Below are 15,183 nucleotides of genomic sequence, written 5' to 3'. Positions count from 1 at the left end.
GAAAAAAATTAAGGCTGTCGTCCCATCAAAGGTGGTTGAGAAGCAAAGATTATTCATTGCGATATGAATGCATTGTTAGTGGTACGTAGTTGTAAATGTAGGGCTATATATATTTACAAGGCCTTTTGCACTGCCGGAAGTCATGTTTAATGATGGTCTGCTGGCACACACTGCAGTGCCATGTTTACAAGACCACGTAAAGCCACCCCGTGAGATTAAGTGTACCACCTCATCTTTTTTTATTTTTTATCTTCATTTATTTCTCACCTCAGTACCCAAGGGGAAGAACAGTGCAACATCGTTGACAGGTCCAGGAGAAGACGAGGGTGATAGTACCACTACCATTGAGGATGCTGGCAGATCTGCTGTCCCTAGTAAATCTTCCTGATATAATGTTATTTCCATAATTGTATTTTTCACCTCTTCTCATTTCAAATAATTGTTATTTTAGTTTTATTCTGCCTGTCTACCTTTCTTGTACTTATTTTTGTTCTATGTAAGCTTTGTTAAATTCTTCTTAACCTAACTTCCTCCTGTCTGTACTAGCTTCTGGCTGGTACTTAATACAAAATAGGACAGATTTTAGGGCAGGTACTCTGCTGACAAGATTGCATGCCCAATCCATCTTTTCTATGCAAGTCTTTGATGGTGTTCCTTGTCTTGCTCATGTCCATTGTATTTGCCAACTAAGATGAGCCGTAGCAGCACCTCTCCCCACTCCTTTTCTCCCCCACTCCTCAGTGCCTTGAGACCCTCACGGGTGAGTAGTGCGCTTTAAAAATTCCTGACTGATTGACTGATCTCACCATAGGTTCTCCTGGATTAACCAAAGTATTCCACCCCTTTTTTGCATATCAGTGACTTACAGCTCTATCCCTCTATTATGAAACATTAGTGGTTGATTTGTCTATCTTGCTTTTAAAACAACTGACAAAATTCCCAAAGTGAATGATAGAAGAAGATAGAACTGTAATGATATATTATGATTGTATTTATTTTGTTGGAACTAAATTGTGTAACATTTTTTCCAGCTACATTCACCAAAGAGGAGGTATTTTAATGTTCTGTCTTTTCTCTTAACTCACTGTAGTTGAAGCAAGGCAGATAGGTATCCTCCCACCCATCATCATACTTCCCTCCACATTAGTCACCAGTGCTACTATGATGATACTGCAGCATGGCAGGGTACAATAGTTTTTTTTCTGTCCAATGTGTGCATCTGCTTCAGTTACTGCAGCATTTACAAAGTTGTCAATGCATCGCAAACGTAATGTTTGTTTTGCTTCCACCCCAGTGCCCACTCTGACACCTCCTAGTCCATCAGTCCTCTATTCTTTCCAAAGTTCTGTCCCACACACCTGAAAAATTTTAGGAATTCCTTTTTGCATGCATCACATTTATGTATACATTATATTTCATGGTTTCAATAATTAATTTGTGCCAGTTCAAATTTGGCCACATCAAAGGCCCTAAGGGACCAGCAAGTTACTGCTACTGTGCTGCTCCACTTTATTAAAAATTGTTTGCACAGAGGACGGTTTATAATTTGTCATTTTTCTTTCCTAATATAGCAACTCCTGGTGAACATCATCCAACTCGCCATGACATTGCAGTTTGGCTCTGGTGGCAGAGGCTGGAGGGAATCTGGAATACATTTGGTGGCTGGTGTCCTTCAGGAGGAGGAGGAGGATGAGGCTGAGGCTGAGGCTGAAGTGGTCGTGGGTACCAGCACCTCCAACCTAACAGGGGCACCACCATTGCAGCCACCAGCAAGTATCAGCCCGACCGTGTTCCACCACTATTACCCTCCACGCGCTGGGACCGCATTTTCTAGCACGAGTTCTCCAACCCCTTGTACGCCTGGTCCACTGGATGGCACACATGGAGGCAAATCTCCAAGATCTCTGGACCTGTGTCTGAAAATGCTATCTTCTGAATAATTTAATAATTTTTAATTTTGGTGGAAGGGACACGTTGTGGATGGAGAGGTTGGGGAGGGAGATGGGTCTGGGTTTTGAACATTACATATGGAACTTTTCGTTGGACTTTTTGGGGACGGGCTATTTCTTACTTTGCGGCCTGTTGTGGGTGGAAAGGGTAGGTTTTTGTATTGTTTTAAAATAAAGGGGATCATTTATTTTAATTAATTTATGCCTCAAATGTGAATTATTGTAATTTAGCTTGCACTGCTGTCTTTTAGTGTAGCATGTTTTTTTAATCTGCTAAAAAGTGCATCTGTACTTATACCCTTGCTCTATTACCCTCCACAACTATATTGCATACACAAACCTAGATACACATAGAAAAGAAAGGGGGTGGTAGGCAGGTAGTAGTATTAGCAGGGTAGCCTGCTAACAGAGAAGACAGAACTTCACAGAAGGTGCCAGTCCCACCTCTGCAAACTCCAACTACAGGATTAATAAAAGGGTTATCCATCACTGTTTACCCAATTGAAAGAAAACAAAGAGTTAGTGGGTCATCATCACATTAGCATAACTTTAGGGAGACTGAGACCAGACTACCACAAAGAAAGTATTTGACACTCAGCAAAGAAGATGTGATATGATAATTAAATCTAGCAATATCAATTTCTTCTGAGCAATGGTGAGGAGCTGCAAATCTAAACTCAGGAAATTAAATCATGAAGTCAGCAGAAGTAGGCTCAGACTTGAGTGGTTGGACCAGTTTAAGGGATTCTGGAACATACACACAAGGTATGAATGATGATGTTGATGGGGCTGGTGTGGAATATTGCTCAGGTAATAGAAGGTTAAGGTCATGCAGTGAGTTGGTGTCTCTTTTACCATATCTGCCCCATCAAGTGTGTGATTCATTTATGGTGTGAATTAAGTCACATCTCAATAAATCACACAAACCGGGGGAGGAGGGTTAGGGGTTCGATGAATGAATGGGAAAGGAGAGCTGGGGAGAAGTGTGACAAAGAGAAACACTAAACAAAAGGAACCACAGCAATATCTATTTGGAGCTCTGAGTAGCACACTATCATGGATCTGTTGTGGAAGGAGATGAAGGGATAAGTAGGTATGACAGTTCAGTTAAATCCACTGCAAACACTCCATCTGCCCCAGAGAGACCCCAGAGAGACCCCAGATAGTATGTCCTAAGTGTAATGTCTTCTAGTTTTGAAATATGGAAGAATGAATTTAACCTACCCAGTTCTAAAAATTATGATTGTTAAAAGGAAAATGATACTGTATTGCCAACTTGGGTGATGCATCTCCATTCTTCTTGGAATATCTTTCACTCTGGTGCCTGTCTGAACCTGTCTGGTAGGTAAGCTTGAGTCTTGAGCTTTCCTTAAGTTGTGTTTGTGCTGGAGAGAATTATGAGAAGGCGTGTGTTTTGAGAAAAAAACAGTAGCTGTATTATCACATTAAGGGGAAGGACAAGAAAAGCAAGGTAAGCTCTATAAGGAGTCAGAAGTGTACTAAGAAGATGTAGAGACAAAGCAAGGACATACAACAAGTTGTGTGTTTAAGCTAGCAATGCAGCAAACACATACTCATCTGTATTGCCAAATCAATGCACCTTTCTCTTGTTCACAGAGCTGAGTGAGTACTAGGCCTCAGAGTCTTCGAGAACATCATGGGTTCTCGTTGATGTTGATTACATTCTCTTTTCTAGCTGTTGAGTTAGTCCCGTCAAAAGTCCATCCATCTTCCTCCTCTAGATTCTGAGTAACTCTCTCCTAGTCCCAAGCCGAGCAAGGTAGACCTGTGAAGTGCACTGCTGTAGAAGAACACATAAAGAAACAGAATTGGATTTTCGTTATGTAGATTTGTGTTTTGCATCTAAAGTGGCTGGTCTGTTCTGAGGAACCAGAAAAAAGGAGAAGACCCTGCAGGTAAGTTTCAATAAGTTTGAAAGGCCAATCACTTTCAGGAACAAATGATCACCCAACAGCCCCCAAACATTATAAATCAACAGAAACAAGCTTACAAATTTGTTGAGCTCCCTCCCTCACTGTCAGCCACCACATATATCAGTCATCACTCACAAATTCACAATCACTCCATATATCACCACTCATTGGTGCAATAGTTACTTAGTAGTTACCTCTTCTAAACCAAGCACAGTAGTTGAACAAAATATCTCCTCTCTGATGCTATTCACACATTGGAATTCGGCATTGGCACTGGCAGTCTTTTAATCAATGATCTTCTAGGGTAGCCCAGCTAGATGATGTAAAAAACATGATGTAGGCAATGGCATGTGAGGGAGGCACGCATCCTCTCCAATGTCCTGGAGGATATGTAGGGGTTTCTTCACTGCACACAGATCCAACTCTAATTCGGTCTTACATGTGACTATAAAATGGCGGGGCAGCATAAAGCCAACACAAATGTAATGTTACACTAGCATTTCTTTTGCAAAGAAAGAAAGAGAAAAAGAAGCTGAACGAGAAATAATTAAAAAGTTCTCTGGAGGCACTGGCAAACTCAGTCCGGGAAGAAGAGTGCATCCTCAAACTCTGCCTTAACCTTAAAAGAGAGCAGCATCTGTGTGAGGCATTTGACTAGGCCCCATTTGTCCGCATCCATGGTCATAGTTTACCCATTTGCCTCAGCTCCTCTTCGAATGACATAGTCATTGATCTGTTTGTACTGCTCAAACAGACATTGCAACATACAATAGGTTGGGTCGAGAACAGCAACTCTGGCAAAATAGATCCGACTTGAAACCTTTCATTTCAGGCAGAGGGCTGCCACAAACTCTAAAAATCCCACTCCTTCCAAAAATAAAAAAGAGAGGAGGTCCAGTGCTAACATTTTTGCCAGCTTCCCATTGTACAAACATCATCAGCGTCATTATGCAGTCACCGTATGCTGTGGTGTCTCCATCTGACTCTGAGTCTTCCTGTACCATTTTTTGAGGTTTCTAAGGCAGTTGATTTTGGTGCACTGCTGAGGACAGGGTGCTTTGTGTGAAGATGTGACCCACTCTTCTTCCTCACTTTACACTGTGATTTGACCAGTTGTAGCTGATGTTTCCTGGCTCTCATCACCTTCACCACCAGGACCACATTTTTTTAAGGTGCTCCTTTCACCAGATTGCGTGATGTTTTTTCGTATGGCCTCCAGTACCATAATGTGAACATGGCTTACCTCGATGAACACTCATTTGGCAAATGGAGCACATGCAATGTTCTCCTCTTGTTTGCTAATCATAAAAAAGTCCCATACTGAGGAGGAATACTTTCTTATTGGGCCAATGCCAGTGCCTGAAGAAGAACTTTGGGTAGGTGGGTGTGTCGATTGCCTCTCTGCAGTGCATACTTCTACTGAGATACGGGTTGGTGCAGGTCGCTACAGGATCCTTACAAATGTGGGAGCTGGTGATGCTGCCTGTGCCACATCACTCAAAGCAGGTTGGATAGTAATGTCAGACTCTTCTCTGCCAGCTTCCACAATGACGGGCTCCTCGTCATCATAATCCTCGTCATCATCATCCCTTTGAATGATTCTAAGGCTTTCTGCAACTTTTCTTTTCACTTGCCTCTCCTGGCATCTCCTGGACTCTGCCGGGGTCCACGATGTGCCCCTATAATCGTCATCAGAAATGGTGCTTGGAGAAGATGGTGGAGTAGTGCCCTTCCTTTTTCTTGCTGGAGATCTGGGAGCCATTGATTCTAAAAGAAGAGGTTCTTCCTCAGCAGGAACTTCGACCTCTAGTTCTGCTCCAACTTCGGGAAGACCTGGCTGCAGCTGCTGTCTACTTTGCTTTGTTTCCTGAAACAATTGGGTACTACTTTGTGAAGGGGACAAATCCAATTCAACCTCACTGCTCGTCGGCATCGCTATGTTTGCAGTGGCTGTCTCACTGACAGACATGGTCTTGGGCTTGGTTTGGGTAAGGCAGTTGATGCAGGAGTGCTGCTCACAGGTTCCTTTCTGGAGGCCGGTATAGCAGGAACCTGTCACCTGAAAATGGTTGCGGTTGGCATGCAACTGGAAGAAAACTGCATCTTCTTACTGGCCACTTTCTTGGGAGCAGATTTCTTTGGGGGCCATCTTAAGCTCTAGGTTGGCAGTGGTAATAAGATACACAAAAGAAAGTGTTTGGTGCCTGTGGACCGGTGTAATTGTAAGGCATTCTCTTTGGCAGTACTGAATCTGATGTAGGGCCTCTTCTCTTGTGCACCTAAAAACAACCAAGCAAGAAAAGCATGTAGTTGCTGAAACATGGCAGTGTTGCAGGTTGAAATAGTACAGAGAAATGCAATCTGAGTGAGGTTGGTTACTTATGTAATATGCCTATTTAATCAAAAATTGTAAAGGCAAACCACACCACCACACCATTAAAAAATAAATTTCAAATCAGACAGCACAACAAGCAGATGAAGCTCTTTACTTTATCTCCATCTGTTTTAAAGGAGACACTTGGGGTAGTTGGAGACAGGGGTATGGGTGAATGAAATAATCCTTCAAATAATCTATGGGGGCATGTTGCTGATTTGTTTGCCATGCTCCACAGTCAGGATGTCTTAGAGGAAATGGAATTACACCTAAAGAAACTGAATGCTGTAGTGCAGCTGTGCATCTTTGATGGGTGGATAGATGGATGGGGGAATGGATGGATGTTGATATAAGGATCAACGTAAAATGCAGAATTCAATAAAAAATACAAGAAAAACAAAAAATATATATTTTTAAAATCTACAAATTGAATAAGAAAGAAATTAAGTAATTAATATTAATAACACTAATAAAAAAATAATTATAAAAAATAAAAAATAATAAATATTTGGAAATAAAAAAACCAAAAACAAAAAATGAAATGAAAAATGACATTCAAAATGTAAATTAAAATAAAAAATAAAAATTAAATATGAAAATAGAGAAAAATAAAAATTAAAAATAGAAATCTAAAAAACAAATGATCAATAATTAATGATGTTTGTATGTAAGCCCATGTAAAAAAACATACTGGCTGCAAGCACAAAATGGCTGCCAGCTAGCCACATGGTCAAACAACAACAACAAGGAGCAAGGAGGAGGCTTGGAGAACAAAGAACACATACAAGCCTATGGCAAGGGACATCGGTTGGATGGACAAAATGGCTGCCAGCCAGCCACATGGTCAAACAAAGACAACAAAGAGCAAGGAGGCATGGACAACAAAGAGAACATGCAAGTCTATGGCAAGGAACACTTGCTGGATGGACAAAATGGCTGCCAGCCACATGGTCAAACAACAAAAATAAGGAGCAAGGAGGCTTGGCAAACTAAGAGCACATGCAAGTCGTATGACAAAGGGACACTGGCTGCATGCTCAAAATGGCTGTCAGCCACATGGTCAAACAACAAAAAAAGGAGCAAGGAGGCATGGACAACAAAGAGCACATGCAAGTCTATGGCAATTGACACTGTCTGAATGGACAAAATGGCTGCCAGCTACATGGTCAAACAACAACCACAAAGAGCAAGGAGGCATGGCAAACAAAGAACACATGGAAGTCAATGGCAAGGGACACTGGCTGGATGGACAAAATGGCTGCCAGCCACAAGGTCAAACAACATCCTCCTATGCCATCAAGTATTTTCCCACAACATATACACTTTTTTAAAAAAAAATTAAATGCAAACAAAAGCCAACATTATCAATTTAATTCAATGCTATTCCTGCCCTAAATGAAGATTGAAAAACATATACCACTGAAACATTTATTTCATGCACTAACGACTATTAGTACTGGACCTATTGGCTAAATGGCCCTTTGGAAATGTAGGTTACTTTGTAAAATAATATTGCAAACCTTACAAACATGTAGAAAAGGACAAGTACTGAGCTGGCAACAATTTTCCTTTACAAAAGATGAAAATCAATAAAATGCAAAATAAATAATTTAGGGCCAGATGTAGGAAGGCATTAGCGACTCGCAAACGGAGAAAAACGCTGTTTGCGAGGCGCTAATGCCCTCACGCGATGCAGAAACACATATTGCGAGTCGGTACCAACTCGCAATATGTGTTTCAGACTCGCAAATAGGAAGGGGTGTTCCCTACCTATTTGCGAGTCGCACCGCAATGTAAGTTGATTTGTGACCGCGAAAGCGGTCGCAAATCAACTCGCAGTTACCATCCACTTGAAGTGGATGGTAACTCATTCGCAAATGGGAAGGGGTCCCCATGGGACCCCTTCCCCTTTGTGAATGCTCACAAGAATATTTTTTCAGAGCAGGCAGTGGTCCTATGGACCACTGCCTACTCTGAAAAAAACAGAAACTAAAAGGTTTCGGTATTTTTTCTATTTGCAGCTCGTTTTCCTTTAAGGAAAACGGGCTGCAAAGAGAAAAAAAAAACTGCTTTATTGCAAAGCAGTCACGGACATGGAGGTCTGCTGTCTCCAGCAGGCCACCATCCCCGTGAGTGCCTAGACTCGCTATGGGGTCGCAAACTGCGACCCACCTCATAAATATTTATGAGGTGGGTCTTTGCGACCCCATAGCGAGTCGCAGAAGGTGTCTGAGACACCTTTCTGCATTCGCTTTTGCGAGGTGCAAATTGCAAGTCGCAGGGACTTGCAATTTGCACCTCGCAAAAGGGAACCTTCCTACATCTGGCCCTAAGTCCATACATAAACCCGAGCCAACCACCACTATAACTTTTCTAAATCAATTTAAAGTACAAAGAAATACTGGTGCATGCCCAAAAAAACAAACAACACCCTTCTTTAATAATTTTGAAACTTACCTGTGTGATTTCAAAAAAATAAAGTCCTTAAATCTAAAGGTTTATCTAGGAGACAAAGAGAGTGATCCTTCCACCTTGAACTCTAAGTGAAATGTTACAAGGAGATTGAAAAAGCACTAGGGGGAGGCTGCTAGAAAGGAACAGAAAGTTGGAGTCTCTGATTCACTACTGTCCTGTTTGGAAAAATAAAGGCTTCTCAATCTGAATAACAAATTGCAGGCTCCATCGGAGAAGAAAATCTATTCAAAATCTCTTTTTTGCTGCATTTAGTGGCTGTGGAGTAGAAAATCTACTCCAATGTTCACTCACATTTGCTACAGCTTCTGGACTCTGTCAACTGTGAGTCCTACTCTGCCAAGTGGTGCCAATCCAGTCCTCGGACCGGAACAACTACATCTCTCCTCGATGCATTGCCACTGCTGTTGATGATGAGGAGTCAGCATCACCAATTGCGCAGCTCATGATCAACGCATCACCATCAGCCACGACTCATCACATTTGCATCACCGGCAGCATGGCTTGACAATGATGCATTGCCTTCATTCCCATTCAAAGATCGATGGCTGTGCAGCTTGATGACAAGTGCAACTCCTGACTGCACCAATCAGAACAGATGCTATGCTTTTGCATCATCTTCTTCGCTCCTCGCATCGGATCGTCGAAGTTGACGCAACCCTACACACAAGGTACTGTTTCAGTACCCTGTTGGTTTTTTTCAGCAAAAAGGCTAATAGTCTGAGTTTCTGTATGAATTTGAATAAACCAATCTTGGATTTCACTGTATTCCAATTAGATGGGGGGGCAAAAGTATAGTCCTTTTTTCAGTATCTGTCAGTAATAGAGGTTGATGATAGATTAACCACCAATTGTTAGGTGTTCTCTTTCCTCTGAATGTTCTATCCTTCTGGTCTGTATCTGTACTCCTGAGGTTGAAGTGTCAGGCTTCAAATAACAGTCAGTAAGGAGGTCATGAGACTTTGGTGCTCTTGTCACACAGTAACTTTAACAGTGGCCCTGTGTGGAATACTGCGTCACTGCAACAAGGTTTTTGAAGTTTTATGTTATGGTTCTGTTTCTTTTGAAGTGTGTGCTTTTCATTATATTCTTTCCTCTGCATAAAAGGCCTGTCATAGCAGGAGAAACGGCAAAGCTCATAATCCTACAACACAGGCCATGGGAGTGACTAGAGTTCACAGCTGGATATCAGCCACAGTGGTTTATGCATCACAAGGTTAATCCCAGCTCCAGGTTCCCAGCCCTACTCTTTATGATTCCCTTATCAGCCTCACCTCCTTCATGAGATGTGTCCAGGCCCCTTCTTTGCTATCCATCACTGAATCAAAGAGCTCTTGTTTGAAGTGTAAAGAGGCAGTCTCTGTCTCCCTTCCTCCACTGTGACCCACCCAGCTCACAGAAATAAAGCAATACACAAATCTGTCTGGAGGGGTTCCCCTGCTCCTCGTTTCTTGGCATGCCTGGGCTTTCCAAATGGAACCCAGAGTCCTTTATGCAATGTACCATTGCAGGCACACTTGCACCATGTGTACATTCACAGCACACTTACTGTCCTGTGCTTTCACCGCCATGTATTGTGCCACCACAGACATACATACATTCAAGACAAACGTTCAATCTGCTTCCAGTGTTCGGCACTCTAGCCTTTGTGTATTGTACTAAGGTTTGCTCTTTGCAAACACACACATTGCCAGCAAACACACTCCCATTGTGTGCTCTGAACAACACTTCACCCTTCATATATTGTACTTCACACAAGCACACATATTCCCAGCACATGCTTTTCATTGTGCATGGACTGCACAGCACTACATCTCTGATGTAATTTATTTCTCACAGGCATGCATATGCACAGTACATGCACTAACCATGCATGTACTGCACAGTACTCTTCTATCCCTGTTCTGTACCCTACCCAGGGACAAATACATCCAGCACAGAGGCACTATTCCTGCGATGCACAGAACTCTACCTCTACCTGATGTAGGCCAAGGGTGAGTTAAGCACACAGCAGCAGAATTTTTAAAAAGAGGAGTGAGTCTGTAGGCCTCACTTCCATGACACGGAGTGAGTGAACCTATTCACTCCTTCAGATCACTACACAGTATGCTGCCACCACTGCACTCATGCTGCTTAAATCTTGGTGAAGTTTGTCGCCTTCCACCACTAAGGAGGTAGCACTTTAGGTGCACCTTATCCAGTCCAACAAGATAATCCGTAAAACAAGCCTAGATCAATGGCGCACACACATGATCAGTGTTTTCCTGTAACAACAAATATCAGCATTAGAGATCCAGACAACAGTACAGCAGGGCACTCAGGGTAGGGTACATGCATTTCACCATGCAGAGGACTTTTCTGTCCCAACAATTGTCGAAAAATTCAAAAATATTAGAAGGCATGACTTGTCAGAGTCTAGTATAGGAAAGAGAATAATTGACAGTTTCTGAAATGGCTGATTCCATGCTGTAACCTTCTTTGAGTCCTGATTGGCACTCACCCAGTAATCTGTAGTTTCCAATGAATTATTTGAGTTGGAACTCTACACAGATTTCTAATACATTTGTAAGAAAGTGTAGGTCTGAGATTGGAAGAAATGTGTTAATGCCCTTTATATCTGAACCTGTTTTCATTGAAAGAAGAACACCTTGTCCTACTTCTGGGCAGTCATGGACTTTCACTTGGGTTAGCGTTTCATGAGGTTAGTCCAGAAAGCAGCCACAGAGCAACTTATGACTTTATTGATATCCAAGTTTGTCGGGTTCGTTGTCTTAAGGATTTCACTTTCACTTACTTCTCTGAAGTTTAAATATATAAAATAGAATTTTCTGATTTACAGTTCATCTAACCTTTCTACAAAGTTGACAAACCTCTCCAAGCTTTTTTAAGAGTTGTTGATCACTATTAATGTGAAGAATGTGGTACATTAATTAACAGCCTCATACAGCTTTCTGGAACTTTTTTGGACTGATTTGTTCGTATACTATTCTCTTTCTCTGGGTTACAATTCAATCACTGTTGAGGATTTGTTTCCCCCGGGTTTGTTCCACGGCTCGTAGGAGTGTTAGCTTCTTTACAGAGCCCTTTTGTAAACCAGTGAGCTTCTTGTTTATTTTTTCGTTTGTTTGTTTTTGGAGGGGGCAATCTTATCAATGATTTTGAACTCTGAGCCCGTATATTGATATTTGAGCACCTTAAGTCCTTCATCCTGGGGACAGCTTGAAATGAGGGAGAGGATATGGATTTTAAGTTTTCTTGGTTGATGCTTTAGAATTATTTAATTCATTGTTTGGGTATTCTAGGATGACCTCTGCCAATGATCTTTGAGAGGGAAGAGCTAATGGAATGAGCTAGTGGTCTAACCAATCCACTGGATAGGCCAGTCTGATTACGTGCCTGAGGGTTTATCTAAGTTGGATGAGATGTTGAGAGATGAGTGGGTCTGTTTCAGCTCCCTATTGTGGTTACAATCCCCCATGAATGTGATGTGATCTGAGGAGATCAATTTATTTGTGATGAAATCAGTAAGTTGACCCAAGAACAGTGTTGTCGTTTGGTGGTGGTTTAAATCGTGGAACGTTCGGGAAATTGGAAAATATCTTAAAGTTAAGTTTAAATGAAGTGAGCTTCTAGTTAGACCCACAAGGGGAGCCTTGACTTAAAGTGATGAAAAAAGCAAAAAAGGCAGCCTGCACTGTAGTGTGTAGGAACAATGTATATCTGTGAAATAAAATTAGATAGGTCAGAATATAGCATTTTGAGTTGAGAAGTTCTCTACAAAAACAAGGCTGAAAGAAATTCCTCTATCTTGATGGATCAGGCAATCACTCAGCCTATTCAGGGTTACGATGCGGGTGAGGATAATTCCACATTCTAGGTCAACTGCTATATTCACTGCCATTAGCAGGCAAGACACACTTGGGGCATATTTATAAGCCCGTAGCGCCACATTGCGCCTCATTAGCATCTTTTTTCTTTACGCTTATGTGGCCCAACAAGGCCAGAATCCTCATGCCACACTTACAAAGTGACACAATGCAAGCATTGCGCCACTTTGTAATCCCTTGCGCTACATTATACCTGCACCTGTAAAGGGGACGTTCCCACATTGCGGGGGCCGAAAAAATGGTGCAAGGAAATGTAACAGATTTCCTTGCGTCATTTTTTACAGCACTTTTAATGCCTGCTCAGAGTAGGTGTTAATAGGGGGGGGGGTCCATTATTTATAATGGGCTCCTATGTACTCGGCAGGAGTAGCACCAAAAATAGCAACATGAAAAAATTATGCTATTGCCCCCTACCCTGCGCCATTGTGCGCCGTATTTTAAATACAGTGCACACATTGTGGTGGTAGGTGGTCGATACAGGGTGCAAGAAAAGGGGCGCTGCACTCGGGTGCAGCTCCACTTTTCTTAAATATGGCCCTTAGTTTCAGGATCATTTGGATATCTGATTGGCCAGTGTTGGTACTGAGCCTGAAAACATTGCTCTTTGGTCCAGTGCTCGGTCAGGCCCCAAAAAAGTGAATATCAAATGTTATTTGGCGTGCAGAGAGAAACAGTAGAAAGCAATGGCAAAGATTTTGTATTTTCACTTTTGTGTGGATAATTTCTGCCTCTTCTAGAGCAAAAACTGACTAACAATCAGTGACTTATTAGGGTCATAAAATTGAAAAAAGGATCAGTATACTTAACTAGTGCCTAAGTTACAGGTTGAACACCATGTAATTCACATAAAACAGTATATATTAAACACACTCTGTATTACACTTCAAAGTAAATTTATCCATAATGCTGCACCGTGTTTATTGTCAACTTATAAGTCGTTATCAATAAGCTGTGTTTCTTTGAACTTAACTTTAAAGACGATATTTGCTCAATGGGTACAGTGTTGCATCTTTTTCTTCTCATAGGTCATGGAGATTAAAAAATACTTGGAAGACAATGATTTAACATGCTGGGCAGATCTAAGTGTGCGTGGCCAATCAAGGATGAGCTCACGTAGCTCAATGTGTTTTCCAGTAACACCCTCAAAAGAATTTAGAAGCACGATCCAAACAAGCATGAAGGTATAGTACTTTTTATACCATGTAATATTTACATTATGTATCTTCCATTAACAATTAATCACGGTATGCGCTGTTTGCCTAAGTCATAGACATAACACAGATTGTTGCATTTTAAAGGAGATAGAAGGTCAGACAGACAGGGGGAGTGGCATTCTTACTGTTCACATTTCATGCATTCTCTTAACATATAGCAGAAATTCCCATTGCAAACAGAAGGACAACCAGGCAGCAAACTCAAAGTGTGATTACTGTCTAGTTTCAAACCAGATGTCTGGGAGTTCAAGCTGCAATGTTTCTGATGAACAAAAATAAACTGGAGCTAAAACGAGGCCTAAGTTTCAGTTGAAGAAGTGAGAATCAAAAACAGATTTGCCCTCCATTTGTGCACCTTCATAGAGATTTTTGACATACCTGGCTCCACATTTGCATTAGAGCACACAATTCCGTCCTGTCAGGATAGTTAAGTGAAGGAGGGCATCATTAAAGTTGTAACTGCCTTTAGCATGATTTATTTATTCTTGTTATCTATTTGGAAAATGAATCTTCCCCATGAAGTTGCCACCCTATATCCAAACATTTAGGGGGCCTTTACGACCCCGACGGTGGGTGTAATAGTGGCGGTAGTACCGCCAACAGGCTGGCGGTACATACTGCCACTATTATGACATTGGCGGTTTGGCCAAAGCCAAACTGCCAAGTTAACACACCGACCGCCACAACGGTAATGACCGCCGGGCTGGAGACTACAGTCTCCAGCCCTGTGGCCGTCATTAGGCCGCCCATGGCATTTTGACCCCACCCACCGTCATGGTTTCTATGGTTTCTGGACCGCCAAAAAAAACCATGGCGGTAGGCACTATCAGTGCCAGGGAATTCCTTCCCTGGCACTGATAGGGGTCTCCTCTGCCCCCTCCCCCCCAAGAGTCCTCCTACACCTTCCCCCTCCTGATCCCCCCAACATCCACACACATACATGCACATACATACACACCCATACACACACGCATACCCACATTCACCCATGCATGCATACTTTCATACACACTCACAGCAACACTCACTAACATACATGCAGGCACACACGCAATCACACAACACAACATGCACGTACACACACACCCATTCATACACACACGCATTACACATGCGTGCACACATTCAAACACAGTCACACACACCCCCACACACGCACACGACACACGCCACCCCCCTCTGCTGTCGGAGAACCCGACTTACCTGCTTGCAGGGGGTCCTCTGGCAGGAGACGGGACGCAGTGCTGCTGCCAGCAGCAGCGTCCGCCAGCAAAACACCACCAGGCCGTATCATGGCTCATGATATGGTTGGTGGCGTTTTGCTGGCGTGGTGTGGGAGGCGCTGCAGCAGCG

The 15,183-nt window shown here is 42.4% G+C and overlaps 1 protein-coding gene across 1 annotated transcript in view; it reads left to right on the top strand.

Moving 5' to 3' along the window:
• Positions 1–15,183, top strand: part of LOC138273633 (uncharacterized) — a 1,227,671-nt gene that overhangs the window by 1,191,379 nt on the left and 21,109 nt on the right. Inside the window, exon 7 of the mRNA XM_069218896.1 lies at positions 13,642–13,797. Coding sequence (XP_069074997.1) covers positions 13,642–13,797 — 156 coding nt within the window. The remainder of the gene's footprint in view (positions 1–13,641; positions 13,798–15,183) is intronic.

This window comes from Pleurodeles waltl, chromosome 2_2 (assembly GCF_031143425.1).
Source record: "Pleurodeles waltl isolate 20211129_DDA chromosome 2_2, aPleWal1.hap1.20221129, whole genome shotgun sequence".
NCBI lineage: Eukaryota > Metazoa > Chordata > Amphibia > Caudata > Salamandridae > Pleurodeles > Pleurodeles waltl.
The sequence above is the reverse complement of the archived record's forward strand: the minus strand, read 5'-3'. Positions and strand labels throughout refer to the sequence as shown.